This window comes from Podarcis tiliguerta (genome assembly GCF_965153285.1).
Source record: "Podarcis tiliguerta genome assembly, chromosome: 3".
Taxonomy (NCBI): Eukaryota; Metazoa; Chordata; class Lepidosauria; order Squamata; family Lacertidae; genus Podarcis; species Podarcis tiliguerta.
The window spans coordinates 53,932,264-53,948,800 of NC_139536.1; the positions used below are offsets into that span (position 1 = coordinate 53,932,264).

The window sequence follows — 16,537 nt, forward strand, 5'->3', positions numbered from 1 at the left end:
AAACAGGAACCCTAGCACTGGTGAGCATGTTAACACATGTTGCAAAAAAAATTGTGTGTGTTCATTCAATGCACAAGTTTATCTGAGTGTCTCCTTTTAGAAGTAGTGCTGAATGATAACTAGATTCTATGTTTGCAGAAGTGGGTTTATTACATTTCCAAATGGCTGACCACTTAACTTTGCCACTGTTGCAGTTGAGGAATGAGAAATCCCAGGGGCACTGAATTTTATTTTCTTTGGATGAAAGACAGGGAATCTATAGTACCTTAGCAATATTTGTTTTATTTGCAAATATACAGACAAGGGCTGTGTTTGCCCAAATCACTAAGCCATGGTTTATTTAACCAGAATTGATTCAACAAGCCATGGCTTGTCTTACAGACAAACAAACAACCCCCACCAAAGCTTGTTTAGGTTTTCATCTCCTCTTTCCTTGTGCCTTGGCAGGTATCTGGGGCAAAGTCTCCAAAAGAACCATAGTAAAGCAAGGCTAATGAGTTTAGACATAATGCCAAACCATAGTTAAAGCAAGCCATAGTTCATAAGCCAACAACAGATCATGGTTTCACTTAGTGTTTTTTTGCCAGAAATCCAGGGGCATAGGAAGGGAGGGCAAAGGGGGGGCCGGCTACTCTGGGTGCCACTGTGGGAGGGGTGACTAGGTGGCCCCTGCCTCCCCCCAGCTGTAAAGCGGCTGAGGGCACGCACAGTCCGTATGGGTGCCACTCGCTTGGCGTCCTTACAGGATGCTGCTTGTGTAGCAGCCTGAACGGTTGCCGTACAAGTGGCATCCTGTACGGACTGTGTATGTGCAGCATCCCACACAGTCGCCACACATGCGCAGTCCATAAGGGATGTCGCTTGCGCTTGGAGGCCCTTATGGACACCATGCAAGCGGCAGCCCGTACAGCCGCCATGCACGAGTGGTAGCCCCTACGGACTGCGCATGTGTGACATTCTGTACGGAGTCCGTATGGGCTGGCCGCCCTGGATGCTGGAGAGGGTTCCTCCACCACTGCAGAACCCCCCCCCCCTAGTTAGTCCGCTGGTCTGGCTTCTGACATTCTGACAAACTAAGCTTTGCCAAAGCAAAACATGGTTTAGTGTTATTTGTAAACTAGATGAGACCACCTAAAAAGCAAACAAGTATTCTTGGGATGTGAGTGGCACTGTGAGTTAAACCACAGAGCCTAGGACTTGCTGATCAGAAGGTCGGCGGTTCAAATCCCCGCGACAGGGTGAGCTCCCGTTGCTCGGTCCCTGCTCCTGCCAACCTAGCAGTTCGAAAGCACGTCAAAGTGCAAGTAGATAAATAGGTACCGCTCCAGCTGGAAGATAAACGGCATTTCCGTGCGCTGCTCTGGTTCGCCAGAAGCAGCTTAGTCATGCTGGCCACATGACCTGGAAGCTGTACGCTGGCTCCCTCTGCCAATAAAGCGAGATGAGCGCTGCAACCCCAGAGTCGGTCACGACTGGACCTAATGGTCAGGGGTCCCTTTACCCTTTACCTATTCTTATAGCAGATCTTTGGAAAACACCAGGCTGCATTGTCAGTTCCTTCCATCTAACCCTGGGTGGAACTTTCAATTCTGTAGTCTCTTACTTAAAAAAACAACCAACAACAAACAGCTACCTACTGCTTTTCCTGATGCCATTCTGCCACTATCTGGAGACCTGTCACTTTCTCCTGGCTCCAGGGCACTTATCTGGACCATTCAAAATGCTTAGGAGTGTCCAGGTGACCAAATCCCAACCATTAACTCCCACTGAGGAAACATTAACTAACCATTCTGAACTATTAATCAGCAATCGGCCGATAAAAAGAACAATCCAGCATCAGCAGGAACACCTGCTTGTCACCTCTACAGAGGTTTTAAAAAGGGCATTCATAAACTGAGCACTGTGCATAGACCAATCACCCAGAGTAAATGGGCATTAGTGCACAGAAGGCTCCTCATTCAGTAAGTCAGCTGCATGCTGCTAATATTTTCTACTGGCTATAAGGCACAGAGGAGTCTGGAGAAAAAGAGAGCACAAAACTGCAGACCAGGATCACCAGCCAAGGACAAGCGTCATGTTAAGTTTGATGTCTGCTCTATAACACTTTTGTGCTCTTTCATCCCCTCCCCTGGAAACAACTGCTTCAAAGTAGTGAGATACCCCCAGGCTGGCAGGCACACTGTCTTGCCCGCATGACAGAGGGGGCCCGGGACTGTGCAACACCACAGTGGCATGCCTGTGCTATGTGTTGTGCAGATGCCTCGCTGCATGCGCATGTGACACAAGCACACCGTGCGACATACGTGCACCACCAATTCGAACTTGCCCCCCCCCCCGCCCCTTAATTGAAAATTTGTGAGTGCCTGGGCCCCCATGGCTCCAGTTAAATGCATGCTAAACAAATTCCAGGATGATTTTCAGAGCAGATGTTTGCCGTGAGCGAATAATGTAGGCTAAATATCTGTCTGCTTGCAATAGATGATCATGCAGGGGGTGGTGAAATGGATTCACTTGTGATGGTTTAAGCAAATGCCATATTGCCTTGTGCACAGGGCAGCACGTAACGGCTTTTCATTGTGATACTGCGCTTGTGCAATGAACAGGAAGCTTCTTGTGGACGTTTCTTAAAGTAGTAGGACTTCTTTGGCTACTTCCTGTACAATGTTATTGCTTCTGTTTTGTTCCTTCGTGACTTGGGGGTAGTTTCTGTGCAGAGCTCCCTCTCTTCTTATTCCAGGGAGATCTTGCCAGATAATCACTTTGTGGTGCAACTAGAACCTCTCATTTTGTTCCATCTATTCAAGAAGGCCTTTCTGTCCCAAGAACACTGTATTTCTCTAACACTCAGATCACAGCATGCCATTTTTACCCAAGCTTACCTTGTGTTTCGGAGTGCCGTCTGGAATGTGGATGCGTAACATTTCTAGAACCTATTGGATAGTACCTGGGATGTCACTGTTAAGTTACATTTGTCCCCTCTCCCATGCTAATGTCACGTTGCCACCATAACACTAGTGGGGTTTTTTGTGCAAATATTAGGAAATGCACAGGGCCAACTGGTCTTCAGGCTAAGTTTGATGAATCCCTTTGTCAGTTTCACTCCCAATAGTTATTTATTTGAATAATTTATTCATGATTTCCTATTCAATTTTTTTTTAACGACACACAAGACAATATTATACCAAATCACAGCATATAAAACAAGGGTACTGACTTCTAAAAACAATATCCAATACAGTTCTGCTGCTTCATGAAATTGGCAATAGGCACAGCTTAGAATGGTCCCTGTGGAAAGACCGGTCTTGGTAATGTCTTCAGTAGGTATTGAAACCACAATCAGGTTGACCGGCACTTCCTTTGAGAATAAAGTGTATGCTGAATTTATCCTGTGAAACTATCTTTTTCTTTCCATTGAAAAAGCAGTCGTAAGAGACAGTTCAAAATCTGACTTTAGATTCTTTATTAAAGGCCATACTGCAACACATTTACAGTGATGAACTTGCCAAGAATATAGGAATATATATGGAATGACTAAGGAACATCTATTGCACCCAGTGCTTTCACCCCCTAGGGGTACGCAGGGGTACGCATAGTCCTAAACATTTTGTGAATCTTTGTACTTTTCTCCATTTACTGTATCCCCCCCCCCCCCCGATTTAAACTTGAGTCAAAATGAGAGTTCCCCTAAACATTTTTTAAGAAAAGAAGCACTGATTGCACCTATACTGACAATGCTGGCTTTTGCAGTTTGACGTGCTAGAAAAAGGTGCAGAAGACCAAGATATAGCAGTTTTCACAACTGCATGTGTAGAATGTGGGCATTGTCACAGTGCAGTCTCTCACAAGCTGCCATCTGGGGCACAGCCATTGTTGAAGAAACCTCCCAAATGTGTCACTGGTGTTACTTTAATACTGAAGGGCAGAAGTGTTGCATTTTACCCACAATGTCACATGGACATGCATTTCTGAATCCCAACGAGTTCCAGAAAATATAGGCCCAATTTGTTATGTTAGATTTATTTATTTTTTTGTTTAAGCTAAACTGAAAGTTAACTTTGCACCAGGTCTCTGTGGTATTTCTTCCAATCTGATGTGCCCTCGTATGGTAGGAGCTGGGACGGTTCGTGCCATAGCATACTGTTTTGTGTATTTAATGCATTGTGTAATGTATTGCACTGCAATCAATGGGAGAATCTTCTTCTGACATGCCCCAGGGCTCTCTCACCCCTCTGAAAGCAATAGTTCATTATCAAGTGGGGAAATGCTGGCTCTTGCCACATGAGGGCGTGCTCAACTGAAAAATCCACCACAACAGAATTATGCACCAAACTAATTTCTCAGTGATTTTTCCCATATTAGAAAGCAACATGAGAATTGTATCTTGATAAATGCACCTCTTGGTGTGTGAAATATTGATAATTACAGAAATGGAGCACATAGGACTGCAAGGAAACAAAGAAATGTAGATAAAAAATTACTTGAGCTGGGTGAATTGTAGGATCAGCACACATGTTGAAAATATTTTAGAGGAAAGACTAGGCATACTTAGGTTTTTCAGGGTCTCTAGGAAAGTCCCTCTTTCTGTGTGTCTGTTTAAAGGTTGCACTTGGATTTCACAGCCTGGCATTTTCAATTAAATCCTAAAAATATGTATTTGGGGGTGGGAGAGCTGCTTTTCTGACTATGTACACACACACACACACACACACACACACACACACACACACACACCATTCATTAATCTTCAAACCTTGCTGACAAGTCATTCCCACCATAAGGGTCTCTGCAGCTGTCCATGCAATTCAGAGAAGGCTGTTACCATTTAATTGCAATTCATACTGTCATTTATTTATTTCAAGCTGTACATTTCCAGAAATGCAGCTCTATATATAGCTAGACTGTGACGATGTGTTCTGTGACAGCCCCAGCTTTCAGTCCTTAGAGCTGTAGTCATTAGCCCTTTCTGCATGACTGTCAGGTTTATAAAGAATCTGCCAGAGTGACGAGGGAGCGGAATTGCAGGTTCTGCCTGCACTGACCTACGCACATTCATTTGGAAGGTCAAAGAATCTGTGCAGGCCAGATTCTCTTTGCTTGATTGGAAACCCTGCTTTAATTGGGTTCCCGATTGCAGGGAGAGAGGCTCTTACCAATGATCCCACTCCTCCCCACCCAAGTGCTGCTCCATGCACATTAATTCTTCATCCAAATGTTATCTGAAAAACCCTGTAGAGCTGAAAGTTTGACAGCAGCTTCTGAATTTTCCATGGGAGCAAGTGGTGAGGGAAAGTGAGGAGCATTTCTGGTGTCAGATATTTGGATGTTGCTGTGACTTACCTTAAATCTGACTGTGTAGAGAGGCAACTCATATCACCGCCCCATCAATAACAGCTGTAAAGTTATGCAGAATTAGCAGTTACATCAACAATTTATACAATCTTCTTCTTGTTGACATCCGACTCAAAAGACAATGGAGTGCATTAGTAGCACTGACATGACCTCCCTGAGGCTCAAGCCTGGGCGGTGTGTATAGAGGTCTTGGGTGTCATTGAAACTCTACTCAAAATGATCCAGAGTAGATTCCAATGCATAGTTAGCAGAGCAAAAACTTAAAACACATTGCAGGATCCCCCCCAAAATAGACCAGAGGCAATTGTATTTCATCAAGCAGAGCTTTACTGCTACTGAAGGCAAATGAACATAATGGCCACAAATCCAATACGTTCAGGATTGGCACTGTCCATAAGAAATCCAGTTGCCGCAGACTTAACTTAAACTTACAATAGCTTATAAGAAGTCTAAACCTTAACACTATCTATGTACAGAACACCACACCAGAAGGAAAAGAGATAGAGAGAGAATGTGTGAAACCCAGGCTCCTTCTGGCCCTGCTAATTTATAGTCAGCATGATCTTGACAGAAAGAGGTAACAGAACCAGTTCAAACTGGCTGTACTCAGCTTTCTTTCGCAGAGAGAAGCTTCCAGAAGCTTCCAGAACCCTCTTGAATTAATTAGAATGGGAAAGATCTCTACACATCAGATCTATACTTTCTGTACAGTGGTACCTGAGGTTACATACGCTTCAGAAATATTACCTCGGGTTAAGAACTTTGCTTCAGGATGAGAACAGAAATCGTGCTCCGGCGGTGCGGCAGCAGCGGAAGGCCCCTTTAGCTAAAGTGGTGCTTCAGGATAATAACAGTTTCAGGTTAAGAACAGACCTCCTATAATGAATTAAGTTCTTAACCCAAGGTACCACTTTACTAAGAAACGCACTGTGTTGCGCAGACGACAAGACTTCCCTCAGCTTCGCTGAAGTGGTTCAAAGGAAAGCAGAGCATTTGGCACCAGCTTGGCTGCAGGAGATCCTGGAAGGAGTTGTACAAGGAGCCATCCAACCATCTTAAGGACACCATGCTGGATTTTTGAAGGGTTTACTCCCGAGTCTTTTCTTCTCCTGAAGATATCCTGCAAGGCAGCAGAGGTTTAGGACCAGTGTTTTCTTTCTCCTAGATGAGCTACCTTGCCAGGTTGATGTGCCCCATCTGCCCCTCACTTCCCTCTACAGCACTTACAGAAACTCTCTTCTTGACCATTGGACCCATTCTTGGTCTCATCTGCTTAATATGCCAGAGCCTATCTTTGCATGCAGGGGAAGCCCCTAACTGACGAAGAGTTTGAGCCCCATTGGCTACCCTCACCTGGTTTAGCCTGCCAGTCAAAGTCATCCAGCAGAACTAGGAAACAACTCTCACCTTTGTCCCTAGCTCGCTGGAGATCATCAACCAGTGCAACCAAGGCAGTTTCAGTCCCATGATGAGGCCTGAACACCGATTGGAAGCGATCCAAATGGTCTGCATCCTCCAGGCATGCCTGGAGTTGTTCAGCAACCACGCGCTCAATCACCTTGCCCAAGAATGGAAGATTTGAGACTGGGCAATAGTTGGCCATACTGGCCAGGTCTAAAGATGGTTTTTTAAGAAGCGGCTTAATGACCGCCTCTTTCAGCGGATCTGGGAATGTTCCCTCACAGAGGGAAGCATTCACCACCCTGCAGAGCCCATCGCCCAGCCCTTCCTGGCTCGCTTTTATTAGCCAGGATGGGCAAGGATCAAGGAGACAGGTGGTTGGTTTCATACGTCCAAGCAGCCTACCCACATCCTCGGGGGTAACGGATTGAAATTGATTCCATGCAACTTGACCAGACAGGGCTCTAGCACTCTCCCGCCCCAGCCCTGCTCCCACGGTGGTGTCTAGCTCCTTCTGAATATGAGTGATTTCATCGGCAAAAAACTTTACAAAGCCCTGGTGGTAAAGGTGCTTCCGTTAAATTGCGGACCACCTGAAGAGTCTCCTGCTACTATTTTGTGCAGATGCAATAGAGGTGGTGAAGAAAGTCTTCTTCGCGTTGCTATCGCCACTTGGTAGGCTCGACGTTGAGCTCTAACCTGTGTCCAGTCAGATTCGGAGTGAGTTTTCTGCCACCGACGCTCTAGCCGTTTCAGCGATTGTTTCATCGCCCTCAGCTCTGAAGAAAACCACGGGGCTGTCCGGGCTCCATGCAATCGGAGAGGGCGCTTCGGAGCCAGACAGTCAATAGCCCTGGTTAACTCCGCATTCCAGCGGGCCACCAGGGAATGAGCTGAAAGGCCATCAACTTGGGATAAAACATCCCCTACCACTCTCTGGAAGCCAGTTGAATCCATTAAGTGGCAGGGGCGGATCATCCGAATCGGTCCCACCTCCCTGCAGAGGGGAAGGGTCGCGGAGAAGTCCAGTTGCACCAGGAAGTGATCTGACCATGGCACTTCTTTTGTTTCACTTTTACTTAGTGTCAGATCACCCACGTCACTAGAGGTGAATACCAGGTCTAAGGCATGTCCATGACTATGAGTTGGGCCCAACTTATTCAGGGACAGCCCCATGGAGGCCATGCTTTCCTTGTAGTCCCGAGCGACCCCTTGTAAGGTCGTGTCGGCGTGAATGTTAAAATCCCCTAGGACAACCAAACTAGGTGTCTCCAGGAGAACATCCTCCACGACCTGAAGCAGCTCGGACAGGGAATCCTTGGTGCAGCGGGGAGGTCCGTACACCAAAAGGAATCCTGTACTGCCCCTATTGCCCAACTTCCAGAACATGCACTCAGAAAACTGGGTCTTCCCAGTAGGACACCTGATGCAAGCTAATGACTTCCTAAAAATCACTGCAACCCCCCCTCCCCGCCCACATGACCTGGGTTGCTGTGCGTAAGAGAAACCTGGTGGGCAAGCAGCGGCAAGGACAGGCCCATCTGCTTCATCCAACCAGGTCTCTGTCACACATGCCAGGTCAAATCCTCCATCCACAATCAGGTCGTGGATGGCAGTGGTTTTATTCATCATTGACCTGGCATTACACAGCAACACCTTCAGGTCATGTGGGTTTCCCCTGTTGATTCCAGTATCCATCCGGTCAAGGCCAGACCCGGAGGCAGGGATAGTCCTCAAACAACGACTAAACCTGCCTCCTTGGTAATGACATGGTCTGGTCTTAGCGTAACTCCTCCTCCTGCCCGTGATCACTGAGATCGGATGTCCCAGTGCTTCCCCCCCTTTGGAACTTGTCCCAGCCATCGTGTTGGCTGGGGCCCCACTCCCAGGCAGCCCTGATCCCGCCCCTTAAAAACAAAACACAAACTATACAGAACCAATAAAACAACAAAAAACAAAAACAGAACAATTATACTAAAATTAATCCCCAACCAAATATCCATCCCCCCCCCCCAACAAAGGAAAAAAGGAAAAAAAGAAATACAAATTTAAATTGCCACCGACTGCTTGAGGACATTTTAAAACACATTAAACACTTGGAACAGGGAAGCAATCGCAGAAGACTTCCCAACTTCCCCAAAAGTTTGTTCCAAATAAGGGCCTGTGCCACGCCCCCTGGGCCAGTTGGAAAAGGCCTTGGAAGGGAGCAGGCCCTGCAGTCCTCACCCAGCCGATGGTATATCCAGCTGCATCCTTTAAAATTTGATAACCAACTATTTTACCAATAGTAAGGGGTTTTTTTTTGTTCACCATAGTTCCCCAGACTCTCATTTTTTTCTTCATATGTTGTAGCCCATTTAGTTATGCTATTTTTGTTTTTGTTATACTGTTTCATTGTTTTCTGCTTAATGTTTGATGTTCCTTTATAATTTGCATGATGAAAAAAGGTGTTTCCTATCTGCTTGTTTACATTTGGAATATAATTTCTGAACAGCATTGGTTTTTCTTTTCTTTTATAGGATCCCTCCTCATTTTCATTTCCTCCCTTGCAGCTACTTTTAGAAACATCTGCCTTATTTTTAGTTTCCAATAGCTGAAGGCAACAGTGTGAGCATTTTGGTCTATTGTTTTAGAGTGTTTGTTGTTCTTTAGCTTATTAAAAGCAAAATGCATATTAAGAATAGCACATCTCAGTTCACAAATTCTAACAGACTTATAGGCACTTCTGTCTGGTGTGCCGCAGTCCTTTTTTATTGTTGAGGTCTTTGTGTATAGAAATAAATCCCCCAAGAAGAAATTATTTTAAAAATGTACTCAACATATTTTAACTCCACCCTTCAATGCAAGTATTTCCAGACTTCTAGTTGGCATGCATGAAAATGTGATGGATGTATCCAAAATACATGGGTTCTAGCCAGTCTTAAGTCACAGAGAAGACCCATTGAAACCAATAGAACTTCTTAGTCATGAGTAACTTGAAGTCCCAGAGGGTCTCCTGTAATCCTGGTTTCAGAGGGTCTCCTGCAATCATGACTAAGTCTGCCTCTAACTCACTGTTTATCATTCACTATATGTTAACTTCGAGCTTCTGAAATCCAGCCTTGCTCAAAGTGTTCAAACTGGCCAGAAATAAGTTCTATGCTAATATAGCCATATTCATGGTGGAGAATGCCTGAGTTATAGCTAGAGGGGCCACTTTCTTAAGAGAGACAACACCATCCTGAGAGGTGGCAAGCTCTAACTGATCAATGGAAGGGATAAATTCAATTATTACAACAGTTTCTAAAAATTTTAAAACCCTCTTCTTCTTCTTCTTCTTCTTCATCATGCCAAAGCCATTACAAAAGATAAACTACACAAAATAAAATATGTTACACAGTTAAAAAAATATTTAAACCAGACATACTGTCAGATAAGAGTTTGCTCCCTTGAAGAATGTAGTTTATCATCCCCACACTTTTTTGTCCTTAAAATTGCTGCTCTGAAGGCAAAACAGGCACTTTTTCAGAGTGAGAGGGAGACCTGTCCCATAATAAAAAGTTAATTGAATACCCAATTGATCTCCCTACTGGGAGATTTAAATATTGAAACAAGGCTGCTCTTAAGTCCTCACATCATTTATTAAAGATCAGCAGGAGATCAATACTAAACATGTTGGGTGATATCCAGCAGTCCACCCACTGAAAGCAACAAACTTCCCTAACTTCAGTCAATAGATTAAATGGGTCTGCTCTGAGTATGGCATAGTTGGATATCACTGTGTCTTTGCGAGATCATTTCACCTTTAAGAAAAAAAGGAAACTTAGAGAAGCAGCCTCCATGTCAGAACACAAATCCCAATGACAAATAAGAACAAAAACAAATGTTTAATGAATAATAGGAACAACCCAAAACTATAGTGCATCAATGGATTATATTTATTTTCTCTCTCTCTCTCTCTCTCTCTCACACACACACACACACACACTTACTTTTACTGGGAAGTTAAGTGGGACGTGTATCTGGTAAATGTGTTCCAGACAACAACTTCTAATTTGGGGAAACTGCTTTGCAGAACAAACTCCTAGAGGACTCATAGAATTTTAGAGTTGGAAGGGACCATGAAGATCATCTGGCCCATCAGATCACCCCATTGCTGTTTCTCGAGACAAGATAGGGCAAATTGCATGAAAGTATGTTAGCAAAGCAGAGAAACTGTTGTTTCTTTTATAGCAGCTTGAACTATTTTTGCTTTTTGGGAAGAGCAAAAAAGAGGGACTCTGAACTGAATGGCTAGTGAAGCCTAATGCTTTTTCATTACTCATCCAGAACAGAATGAATATGTCTTAATTACTTAACAATACTTGGAAAATGTACAGTGTTTTAGAGGAGGTGTGGGTAGACTTTAGGCTTGTCTTTTACTTAAACCCCAAGAGGTACACCAACCAGAGTCAGATGCTCAAACATTGACTCAGAGGCATGGACATGTACTAATTAGAATTAAGGAACGGGGGTGTAATTGGCACTAAGGAGATGGTTTCATCAGTGCAAGCATTTCTGCTTGCCAGGTGAACCATTTGCCCCTCCCCTCACTCACTGGTTGAGGGATTCTCTTGATCAGTGCCATTTTTCCAGAAAAAGAGGTGCCGGAACTCACCATAAACACCTCCCTTGTTCTCTTATAATGGCAATGGCACCCACCTGAGAGATGCCGGAACTGAGTTCCAGTGAGTTCTGGCTGAAAAAAGCCCTGCTCTTGATCCTCCTAAGCAGATGGGGAGAGGAGCTGTCAGGAACGTGGCCCAGGGGATGAGTTAGACTCAGAGACTGAACTAAATGAACGAGGGTCCGACTCTGCAGATGAGAACTGGCTGTCAGAATCAAGAAAGGGCAGTTCAGCCCCCATTTCTGGAGAAGACTCTATTAGCTCCCAAGGAGAGGAAGAGTTGGAAGGCCGCCAGAGCATTGCTAGGCAATCAGCAGATAAGCAGAGGTCCGAGTCTGGGATGAGTGGGAGCAAGGAGGAGGGGAAAGGTCAACCTCTCAGTCCCTGATTCAGGCGTCTGGATAAAATCAGAAGGCAACGGAAGGGCAAGAGGGGAAAGGTGGGAGTCTGGTGTCCTTCCTGCTGTGGGAGGAGCGAAATTCAGACTGACCAACAAACGTAAAAGTGAGCAGGCAAGATCCAGGCTCTGGATGTGTCTTTTGGTAAATTAACGTACATAAACTTGCCGGGATGTCAGCAGAACATCCCATAGGAAGAACAGGATTTTCCATAATTTCAGACAAGCGAATCCATTAATTGGAACTTCAATGCTGATCAGCTATAAAACATACACACACACATGTAGGCAAGATAGATAGCTACTCTAGAAAATTGTTACATTTTGCATCTCATGCATGTTTCTCAAGTCTTCAGCCTGATTAGTCACTACCATAAAGTGGGCCAGGAGTTTTTCCAAATCATCTTATGGGATGAATTTATTTTCAGAGTTCCCAAGATATGTTTGGAGAATATCTTGTGGAGGATCAGAAATTCTGAAAAAAAATCAAATCATTTCTATAATTACCTAAATATGGATCGGAGAGCTTAATTTTAATCCCCCGCTTCTGAACATTTTTGGACATAAGCTGTCTAACTGCGTGTCAACTCAGAACAGTTTGTGAGCATTTTAAAGCTGTAAAGCTAAGGAGAGCGGTTTTTTATGGCATGAACTGGTGAAAGAACCCTGGAGTGAAACAGCGGTTGTTGTGTTCTCACCTGCCATTCCCAGTTTTTAGCTTCTTGTTTTTCTCTTTAAATTACTGTTCCGAGCTGTCTACTTGTCTCCATATTTTTATATACTGTAGTTATATGTATTCTTGTATGGCTCTGTTTATATGCTGGTCACTTTGGGAAACTTGTTTATGCACAGAATAGATATATAATACTATGTGTATAATAGCACGATTTAATCTCTACAATGATGCGTGTAATATGTGAGAATTATTTGTATTTTTAGCAGAAGTGCACAGGGATCTCGCTTCTCACTGAGCCTCACGAATGAGACAGGAATTAGAAAAAAACAGTGCAGATTAGCTTGATGTAGAGCTTTTCAGAAAACCTCACTCCCAAATGGGCTCTCCATTCTTGTCACCAAAATAGTGGTTTTGAGGAGTGTAGTGGACTTCAAACCCCTGGCTACAGAGATACCTATAGCAGTGGAGTCGTTGCTGGCTGTGCCACTGGGGCTGACCAATTGCGGACACTGTTGTAAGGGCGTTGTGATGCAGGGATGTATGCTGAGGTGTATCTTGATTGTTGCGAGTTCATTGGTTCCCTCTGCTTGTGGGCAGCCTGCTGGTATCATTGCCAACACAGTCCACCAATCTGGGGCCTTGGTGGTGCTTCCCAGTGTGCTGGAGAAATGTCTGCCATTTGCATGCAATTTACTCTGCTGTGTGTTTCCCTCTCCTCTCCTCTACATCAAGTAGTGATTTATCTCCACTACACAGTCAGTGTTGTAGGATTGTTTGGTGAAAAATATTTTTTTCTACAGTTAATGTTATTTAAAATGTAATTATTATGTATCATTTTCTTTTCCAGCTTCCCCATCAATTTCGGTTTTGTGTATGGCTGCTGATGGAAAAGCCCCTGTAAGTATATAATGTCACTGTTGATGGAGAACAAGTGATACTATCCATTTTGGGAAAACAATTACTTGCAGAATACGTTGAGGGGTATAAGGCCTTATGGCTCGTTGATTCACCTGAACACGTTCAAAAAAATATGTCTCGTCAGAAAGAGGGGAAAGGGCAACACAGATTTGCATAAAAGTTGCACACCCAAAACTTTATGTATATGTGCAGATTTATAACTAATTGAAATAGAAATATAATGCATCTCATCATCACATGAAAGACTGACCAAATGACTCGTTCTCATGAGCAGCCTGCTATTAATGGGCAATGTTAAGGCTCTTGCCCTCATATTGTAAGGTGTTCTATCTCAAACTCTACTTGGACCTTCAAATAGAGGATTCTCCAAGGACAGTTCTTCAGATAGAAGACTGTCCTCTGTAAAGTAAGACACATGAACATCCTAACAATATGAAATCTGCCCCCACAACAAGGTGTTGTGTCAGGTACATAAAACATATATCCAGAAGAAGGAATGTTTCATATGTGATGCCTCGTGTTTCCTCTTGTAAAAGCTCTGCCTGCATCTCAGAAATCCAGCACCTCAGGAAGAATCCTGGGCTGGAATCTTTCTCCTCAAGATGCTACTTTTCTGTGTACAAGGAACCTGTGTAAAAACCAAAACATGTGATGTTTCACTTCTATCTACTATATAGATCAGTTCTTTATTTGTAATCTTGTAACAAAAAGTAGCTTGCTGATTTCTCTGCAACAGTTTCTTGGGTCAATTTTTGTTGGTGAAGAACTTATTGAGACTTCTTCACATAGGTGAGGATTGGAGATCTGAAATTTACAGGCACAACACAATGTTGGTCATACTTTTAAGGGGACTGGATATTTATTCCGTTATGGTTATGAACAAATGTCATGCTGCAACTTAAACAATGTTTAAATCAAATGTTCCAGTAGGGACAATACATGTTTGGAGCTTAATTCCTGGTTTGTACTTTCTCAATTCTATAATGGAATTGAATGAGTGTTTGTTTGTTTGTTTGTATGTATGTATCCCCTCTTTTCCCAAAGTTTATTTAATGAAACAAATGGGACATGCAGCACAATGTTGCAATGTGGAGTTACACTATTCACTATTCTCTTTTTTTTGTCACATAACAAGCACTATTCATTCCTTTACTGAGTGTGCTCAGTCTTCACTAAGCTGTTTGTGGGAGGTTTCAACCCTCAGTATTTTTCTAAGGTTTTTTTGATGCTTCTGCAAACCCTGGGATTCCTTCCAAGCCTTGTGCATGGGTGAAGCCATTTGGACTGCATGCACAGCCAGAACATTGGAAATAGAAAAAAAATGTGCTATGCTAGCTTATCCCAGTGCTAACCACTAGTGCATTTGTACAGGGAGGCGACGAGCTTGTTTTGAAATTGGAAAAAAGAACCATTTCCTGCCATGATGTTGCAAAATTAAGCCCTGTAGATGAGTTAAACCTATGATGAAACTGTAGGATGTTTACTCACCACCAGCATGATAATGATGTAGCATTGTCATTTCAGCATAGATTTTGTGACATCACATTTCCCCCTGTCACACAAACCTGCAGTCCTAAACTCACTTATTCACTGAACTCAATAGTGATGAATAAGATTGTACAGCTAGGTCCACAACTCGGTCAAGCCTGAAGGATTCTGATTTAAGTTGATTATAGAGCTGGTTCTAACTACCCATATTTTCCCATCTTGATTAGAGACCTTGATTCTGCTTCTATCGATGTCTGAAATACAGGTGTGTGAGGAGGGGGGTCTGCTTTGGGCAGGGCCTTTTCCATAGTGGCACCAAAATCCTTGAATTCCCTTCTGGGAAAGTTCATTCAATCTCTTTCATTCTGGCTGTTTGGTACAAGTTCAGATAACTTATAGGGCTTTTCTGTGGGTCTAAATTTTCCTCTTGTTGGATTTTTAACTTGGTTGTCAGTTCATTGGTTGATTCACTTGGGAAGGGCAGAAGTTCAGTGACAGGGTAACTGCATTACGTGCAGAAGGCTCCATTTCTATTGTTTTCTGTTAACCTAACATAAGTAAGAGGTTGAGTACCAAGACCCTGAGATGATGATAACCAGGTCAGCTGTCCGACCTTTTAAAATAAGTAGCTAGGCCAGACCTTACTGGAACCTCTGTATCCTACCCCTGAACAATCCTCAGGATGTGGCTGGGTGCAGTTTGGATAGGTCCTGAGCTAGTCACAAGACAACATGTGCCAAAGTTACTTATGTGAACCGGACATTAGGGTGAACATGTTTATTGTGAGGTGAGGCATCACTTCAGTGGAACCTGAAGAGCAGCAGAGAACTACTGGTTCTGAGGGGCAGAGGAAATTTACAGGCTTCAGCTCCTATTTTGCCTGACCAATACCTTCCCCATTTTTGCCTTGGATGTTTTATTTTGCCCCTTCTTTTCACGAGGGCTGTATAGGGGACCCAAAGCTTTGCAGACATGGCCTTCTGAAATATGAAGGCAGGAATACAGGTGAACATGTGTCACGCATCAGATGCCAGGTTTCCTGTGTGAAACAGCCGTCGCTGGTCAAGTTCTCCTTTCATAGCCGCTGTTTCCATGAGAGGCAATTCTTAACGTTCAGCTGTGAGTCATCAGGCACTAAGTCACTGGCTGGTATGTGTGTATATGTGACTCGAGCCTTAAATCTCCTTGAATTCAGCAGGATTAAATTGGCTAAGTTGTGAACTGAACTAGCGTACCCTCCTTTGATCCTCTGGCTCTTTGCAAACTTGTTCTATTGTGGCGACGGCAGTGTGCGGTGAGGATAGCGATTGTTGTACCGATGTTCAGTGTGCCCTTTGAGTGCTGGAAAGCTTGTCTAGCAGCTGATACAGGGCACTGAAGCTTCAGCTGAAGATTTTTGTTTCTGGTTTGAGCTACCCCTACACAGCATCGCTGTCTGCGGGTGTGAAACAGGAAGCTTTAGTTGCAGAGGCACAAAAGTGCTGTACTTGCTCTCATGGAGCTTCACAATTAATCAATTTTAATTACAGTATTTTATGCTTCAGCTACTTGCTTCCCCATTAGCTCTGTGTGTGTGTTTGTTTGAAAGATTCCATTCTGTGCTGGGACTGTCTGCTACCACCACCTCCTCCTCCTCTTCTTCTTCCTCCTCCTCCAGAGTCCC

General features: G+C 43.9%; 1 protein-coding gene across 8 annotated transcripts in view; it reads left to right on the forward strand.

The window, feature by feature from the left end:
* Positions 1-16,537, forward strand: part of IPCEF1 (interaction protein for cytohesin exchange factors 1) — a 53,684-nt gene that overhangs the window by 15,882 nt on the left and 21,265 nt on the right. For 4 of the 8 annotated variants that reach the window (XM_083434209.1, XM_083434210.1, XM_083434207.1 and 1 more), the window contains exon 2: positions 13,316-13,365. In XM_083434209.1, the coding sequence (XP_083290335.1) occupies positions 13,342-13,365 (24 nt within the window). In that variant the 5' untranslated portion in view covers positions 13,316-13,341. Of the gene's footprint in view, positions 1-13,315; positions 13,366-15,027; positions 15,140-16,045; positions 16,169-16,248; positions 16,403-16,537 lie in introns of those variants that run through there. The other 4 variants (XM_083434215.1, XM_083434211.1, XM_083434213.1 and 1 more) reach the window with 4 other exon arrangements.